Raw genomic sequence first — 7,458 nt, forward strand, 5'->3', positions numbered from 1 at the left:
ACAAGAAGCCTGAGCCATTAGGCCAAACAATTTAAATAACATAAGCATCTGTGTGTTTATTTTATAAGTGGGCTGCCGGGCTGCCTGGGCTTGGTGGGCCCCTGAGAGAAAACTCCAGCTACAGTGGGGTGTTAATAGGACCTGAGAATGAAAATGCAGTATTTTCCTTTGGTTTGTGTCTTCGTTTTGTGTTTGTGACAGTCTCTCATGTATCCCAGGGAATCCTGAACCTCACATGTCCCATACTGTGTACATCAGGAAGACTAGTGCTGTTCTTCCTTGTGTTATACCCTCCCACTGGTCACAGGAGTGCATAGAAATGTCTGGCTTTTGGTTAATTAACTAACAAAAAAGAAGTATTAGAACTGGAGGCTTAGCTGTGCATAGAGCTGCAGCATGGCTGGACAGCCCCCAGGAATTCTAATTATATTGTAGGGCAAACATCTCAACCTATAAACATGAACACCATGCCTAGAAATAGGAAAACCATGTCAAATAATGCTGGATATTAGCTAAATCAAACAGCTCATTGTTTTGGAGGAAATATCCAGCCCTTCACTGAAGGGAAGACATAGAGCACTGCTACTATGGACTGAAAGGGCTTGAGAGAAAGATCCAGAAGGTAAGGATTGACGCTGCATGGTGGTTATGCTCACAGTGCTCTCTGTGGGTGGAAAGTTCTTCAAGAGCGCGGTAAACCCAGCAGTAAGACAGGGATTTCAGAGTCCCTGAAGTGGGGGCTCTGACTTTAATAAGTCCTACTACACAAGGGAAGTCATAGAAACCGAGTCCCGTGATTTCAGGAGGAAGATGTATATGGATTTGAGATATCTGAGTGAAGGGATGTTTACAAAATGTCCTCAATGAACAGCAGAAAGTCTTTTCTCTTAAAGTGTCAATGAAAACGCTTACCCTTAGACACAGATGCCAGCCAGTCATGTGTAGTCAGCCAATAGAAACACAGATCCCTTTTCACACATTTACCTGGTCTCCCCACAGTCTCCGTCCATGTTTTATGAAGGTGCCTTCTCACAGACACACGGTCCCTTGCACAGCAATGTAAGCTACTGAAAAGTGTAGCCTCTTCTAATTGATAGGAAGTCCAGTCAGAAACTGAGTCAGACATGTGGTCACCTAGAGCATGCCTCCACAGGATCTGGCCCTGTAGCTGGATACACATTTTGTGTAGCCGTTTCCTCCAAGATAAGACATTCCATTTGGAGGAAAGCTCCTGAAGACAAAAGACATTCCAAATGGAGGCGAAACATATCATAATAAGGGAGAGATGGTTAAGACACAGGAAGTAAAAGGCTTGATGGCTCCAACTAGGCTTAGAAGATGTTTGTTCCCAGTTACTCCCGTCTCCCCAGGAAGAGTGTCAACAGCACATCTGAGTTCCACATAACCGGGGAGCACAGAATGAGAATCCACAGTCAGCTGAGGCACAGGATGCCACCCACAGGTTCCGTTCATGGAACATCAGCCCCAGTGAGAAGACTGAAGCCACTGGATGTGGCAGCCAGGAACTGGAGCATGTCAGCAGATAACACTCTGTACCTGGAAGATTGGTGGCAGGGCCTGTATGGAACTCAGGAAAGTCATGTCTTGCTGGAACATCCAATGTGGAGCCTCAGGACCCTTCCTCCTGATGCCTCCAGGTCCCCAGTGAACCCATCTCTCTTTCTATCTCTGCTTCTCCCTGTGTGATTCCCCACCATGACCCCTTGGGGATTAGGTCTAGGGTGGGACATACTGGAGTGTGGGTGGAAACAGCCATGACTAGAAACACAGTGTCCTCTGCTGGAGACTTGCCCCACCTGACAATATAAATAATTGTTACACAGAGGTGGAGTGAGTTGATAAGCCCCTGATGAAGGTACAGAGAATCATGTGGGGTCAGCATGAAGCAGTATAGCACCTGGAAATCTTCCTCACTCAGCAAGGCACAGTGACCACAGCTTGCCAGTGTCACCTCCTGCCATAAATGCCATTTCTGGAATAGGCTACTATGGTTCAAACACTTATACCCACATTTTAGTAATCTGAAAAACAATGGAACCAACATACTTAGAATCCACCTCTTTATTGCTGAGATAATTGCAGGGAAGAAACGGTTGTCATGACCAGCACAGGTGGCCGAGACATTGGGGGCAGGGCCAGGTTCCAGGTCATCTGGCTTTGGAAAGAGGGCACACATGAGCTGCTCCAAAATCTTCAGGGATCGTTGTTCTGGGGACCAGGTGGAGCATCAATCAGCACCATCTTTCTATTGCTTCTGAAAATGGCTCTCCTGGTCCTAAACCAATCCTACAAGCAGAAGAAAGGGTTGCTTTAGTACACTGTACTGTACCACCACTGAAGAACATATCCTTTAACCACATATACTGGCTCAATTTTACTAGCATTTTAGAACATCTATGGAACCCATCCCTGGGCCAGTATGTGCTAGGTATGTGCTCCAACACAGAGCTACTCCCCTAGCAAAGCACCACATTTCTGATTGCCCAGAAACTGTTTATCGACCTAACCCCAAGAACAGTTGAAGACGTACCTCAAGTGTGTACTGATTGTTCAGAATGCTGCAAGCAACAGGTTTCATTCTCATTGAAACAGTCAAAACACCCCCATGAAGCCCCTGAGGATATGTACCCCCACACCCAGTCCTTCTTCTATGGAACAGACCCAGAATATTGTCTATTCTCTCCATCAGTTGATACTTTTAACGCATTCTTTCAGGAAAGCATGCATATCTAGCTCATGGGTTGTTCCCGGTCCTTGCTGTGTGTTGAAAAGTATCAAAAACAGTTCTCTTGGAACCCCGGAGTACTATCTCAAGGCCCAAAGCTTTCTGTAAAAGGCTCCATGGTGATAGCCTTTTATGGGTATCCAGAATGCACATTTTATGAGACAAAGGGCACTTCTTCCTGCTCTATGCTTCCTCCCTAGCCTCCAAGCATACCGTGTATAGGCCTTTTCCCTTGTGGGCATGTGGTCTGGAAAAGTCAGGGCTGATTGTAATGGTGAGCAGAGTTCACATACATAACCAACAAAAGCCTGGTAAAAGTGTTATGGGTCGTTTGAAATTCCTGGTCCCAGTATTGATTCAGAACTAAGCCAGGCATGGGACATTTACAGACTAGATCAAGAAGTCTGAGAAAAGGTTTTCTGAGACACACAGAGTGAAAGAGTTGAAGGTGGGCAAGAACATGGTCTCTTCACTTAAGTGAGGCATGCAGGCTGCACGGCCTTCAGAAGGTCATGGAGAACACACTATGTTCACTGAGGGTCAGACAAAGCACCTTGGCATCTTAGGTTTCAGGTGTCCAGGTTGGCATTTCCTGCCTGAGAAAATGGAGGTTTTTCATCATCTTGAGCCTAGTTTGGCTGTGGACTGGGTCTGGCATCCTTGGGATGCAACATCAGGTCCCAATTTGCTGCTACACCTCTCTTCTAGACAGCACCATCACAAGATGTGGAACCCTTCCAAAACATTATTTTTTTAAAAAATACTGACCTACACATCTGCTTCCGGCACACCCATTGATATTGCAAGATCCTTCCTGAAGTGAAAAGATTCCAACATTCAGGCCTTGTAGTGGAAATAAACTGTATAAAGACATGTCCTGTTTGCTTTTAAATGTTTGTGTCCACACTTGTGTGTGTGGACATGTGTACATACACACACACACACACATACAAACACACACACACACACACACACACACACACGCAGACACATACACAAACACATGCACACACTCGCACAGACACACACACAGTATTCCTCACACCTACTTTGAGACTTACTTCAGTAACAGGTTTCTTTCAGGGACCAAAATTAATGGTAATCCCCCAAACACAGGTATGTGGTCTATGTACTTATCATGTAAAGCTTCATTAACAGAGCCTCCACGATGAAATGTGTTAGTCAAATTTTAATCTGAGGTGGAATCCCTCCTGCATTTTCCCAGCCACAACTCAGGCTTCTCACTCATACTTACAGAGACTTATTTAGAACAAGCATTGTCTAAATTTCCCACTCACGTGTCAATTAAACAGGCAACAAAACACAATCTTTCCAGTTGGACTAGGGCACATCTGCTTACTCCAGAATCCATTTTCTGCTGGAGGGTCCAGACATGGTGGCTTTGTTTGTAGAGGAAATCAGGGGTCAGGGAGCACCAAAGGACAGCCTGGATGCACTGCTAGAAAACCAGGCGCCTAACAGGCCTTCTGCTTACCTTACTTGAAAGCTGGGGAAGCGAGTCTCTTCGAAAAGACGCTCCAGGTCCTGCAGCTGAGACTGGGTGAATCTGGTGCGTCTCTGGAAAGGCTGCCTGTCCCAAGCCTGGAGATTCTTGGTGCCCTCAGGCATTGCCGCCTCTTGCTGAGGCTGCTGTTGAACACTTCCGCCATGGCCACCTTCTGCCTGGATCCCCTTGTCCATGGGGCCAGAACTACCATCTCCAGCATGACCTCCTTCCATTTCTTCTTCTTCTTTTTCTACCTCCTCTACCACTCCTGTGGCTTCCTGAGGAAGACCGGACTGAGCAAGCTCTTCTTGAGCAGGCTTGCTTGGGGCAAGTTCGCCCAGAGCAAGTTCGCCCTGATCAAGCTCACCCTGAGCAAGCTCGCTCTGTACAAGCCCTTTCTTTCCTCCTTCCTCTTCAGCCTTCGGGACTATTTCATTCTCACCTGCAAGAGAGAAAAACACAAAGATAAAGATCTGAGCATCGTGGCCCATGGATCATTGGAAAGCCTGGAGAGGGCCCACAGGCAGAGCCGGGTAATCCAAGTGCCTGGCCACTGGCCTTTCCACCAAATTTGCTTCCCGGACTTCCCTCAAGTAGAGTCAGAACCATTTTACTGACCATGCTGTTGTTCCTGGTCTTCATTAGCTCCTAGACACAGCAACCTGGTGAAAATGTGGCAGCAGCACTGGCGAGACTCCATGCCAGGAATCTTTCAATCAGACCCGAGTTCGGAAGACTTAAAAGCCGTGTCCTCACGGTCTGACGCCAGAGGTACAGCTGTGACTCTTAACCCGGAAGGCTTGTCTTCTGGAGACTCAACGTAATTACAATGTGTCCAATCACACATTCTGGCCTGCACAGCCTCAGTGGCTGTGGGCTTGTCCTCTGAGGTGCTTAGCCTGAAGCACTTTAGAGCTGCAAAGAGCAGGGAGTATTTAAAAACTGCAGTGAGTGTGTGCGGTGGGGGTGCGGAACCTGTGGCTCTGGTTTGCTCCTTAGCTGATACCTCTAGTTTTGGGTAATGCTGGACTGTCCAAATTCAGTCATAGGGAGTAACCAAAAGACTTTTTCAAACTCAGCAGGCCCTTGAGCCCAGCTAAATCACTTTATTAAATTATGGAAATGTCCTTCAAACAAAATGCCCCAATCTTGGTTGTGCTGCCTTGAAGAGCCCTGTATGATGGCAACTATGTGGGTAGGCCAGGGCAAGATCCTCCTGAGAGACTGTGCTCCCAACAGGGCTGAATTCCACCGGTGTTTACAAGCTCATTCTGATGGAGACCTTTCTCTACCTAACTGTGCTTGACCAAGGTCCTAGGGTGACCCAGATACCTGAGGGCATCAAAGATCAACCCTGGGTACTGGCTCCAAACCTGTCTCACAGCTGTGAAGGTGAAAGACAGGAGGAGTAAGCAATTCTGGATGCAAGCTCTACAAAGAATCATTGCAGGACGGGGCAGAACTGAGGAAAAGTTAGAGAGACTCTCCAGAGTAGGTGACATTCCCAAAATTTAAAAGAGCCACTGAGGTCTGTCATTTCGTGGTTTTTGTTTTTAATAGGATCATGGCAGAGTCTGGACAATGGCTGAGGTAATTGGTAGGAGATGGGTTAGTTCTCTGGGATAGCATAGGCTGAGACATGGAGGGCCCACGGTCCACATGGTCTAGCCCACACCAAGGAGATGATCATGCTCTGTTCACCCATTGCCAACCTAGTCAGGGGTGGCTCAACCCCCTCCCACCACAGGCCCCTTTATCCATCCCTGACTAGGGCTTTGTGAGTTGTGGGCCTTGACTGTCTTGTTGCCATTAGCCACTGCATGGTCTTGTGTCCTCTGACATTTCAGCTGTCCCAGGTGCTTTTAATTATCCTCAGCAGAAATTATGCAGCAGAAAGATGGGTCCTCCTTTCGTATCCATTCTGTAAGCCTATGTCTTTTTATAGGTGAATTAATTCCATTGATATTGAGGGATATTAATGACCAGTGATTGTTCATTCATGTTATTTTTTGGTGGTGATTTGTGTGTAGTTCTCTTTGTTGGGGTTTACTACTGTGGCTTTTTCTATTGCCTGTATTTTCGAGGGTGCATCTGACTTCCTTAGGTTGGAATTTTCCTTCTAGTGCTTTCTGTAGGGCTGGGTTTGTGGATAAGTATTGTTTAAATCTGGCTTTGTCTTGGAATGTCTTGTTCGCTCCATCTATGATGATTAAAAGTTTTGCTGGGTATATTAGTCTAGGCTGGCATCCATGGTCTCTTAGTGTCTGCATTACATCTGTCCAGGTCCTTCTGGCTTTCAAAGTCTCCATTGAGAAATCGGGTGTTATTCTGATGGGTTTGCCTTTATAAGTCACTTGGCCTTTTTCCTTTGCTGTTCTTAATATTCTTTCTTTATTCTGTACGTTTAGTTGTTTAATTATTATTTGGCGAGGGGACTTTTTTGGGGGTCTAGTCTGTTTGGTGTTCTATAGGCTTCTTGTATCTTCACAGGCATTTCCTTCTTTAAGTTGGGAAAGTTTTCTTCTATGATCTTGTTGAATATATTTTCTGTGCCCTTGCGTTGGTATTCTTCTCCTTCTTCGACCCCTATTATTCGTAGGTTTGGTCTTTTCATGGTGTCCCAAATTTCTTGGACATTTTGGTTCATGACTTTGTTGGCTTTAGTGTTTTCTTTGACTGATGAATCTATTTCTTTTACTGTATCTTCAATGCCAGAGATCCTCTCTTCCATCTCTTGCATTCTGTTGGTTATACTTGCATCTGAAGTTTCTGATCTTTTACTCAGATTTTCTATTTCCAGCATTCCCTCTGTTTGTGTCTTCTTCATTTTTTCTATTTCCCTTTTCAGGTCTTGGACTGTTTCCTTCATTTGTTTCATTGCTTTTTCTTGATTTTCTTTCAGTACTTTATTGTTTTCTTCCAGGACTTTAATGATTTCTTCTAATTTGTTTGCCCTTTCCTCTAGTTGTTTACAGCGTTCTTCCCATTTTTTGTCTTTTCCTCTACACAAGCCTCTACCTTCTTCATGATGTCATTCATAAGGCTGTTTTCTTCTGCTTCTTCCAATTTCTGATGTTCAGGTCTAGGTGTTGGAGGAGGGCTAGGTTCTGGTGATGCTGTATTGATATTCATTTTGTTGTATGTATTTCTGCCTTGATGTCTGCCCATCTCCTTGTGGTTCGTTTTTGGTCTTATCAGCACACTT

The 7,458-nt window shown here is 45.6% G+C and overlaps 1 protein-coding gene across 1 annotated transcript; it reads right to left on the bottom strand.

Annotated features, from left to right (window-relative positions):
- Positions 1–4,095: 4,095 nt before the first annotated feature.
- On the bottom strand, positions 4,096–5,205 carry LOC128123703 (homeobox protein Rhox5-like). Its single transcript, XM_052759974.1, has one exon. The coding sequence runs from the start codon at positions 4,742–4,744 to the stop codon at positions 4,238–4,240; it is 507 nt and encodes a 168-aa protein (XP_052615934.1). The 5' UTR covers positions 4,745–5,205; the 3' UTR covers positions 4,096–4,237.
- Positions 5,206–7,458: the final 2,253 nt, after the last annotated feature.

Source organism: Peromyscus californicus, unplaced genomic scaffold (assembly GCF_007827085.1).
Source record: "Peromyscus californicus insignis strain IS unplaced genomic scaffold, ASM782708v3 Scaffold_41__1_contigs__length_357258, whole genome shotgun sequence".
In the NCBI taxonomy this organism is placed as follows: domain Eukaryota; kingdom Metazoa; phylum Chordata; class Mammalia; order Rodentia; family Cricetidae; genus Peromyscus; species Peromyscus californicus.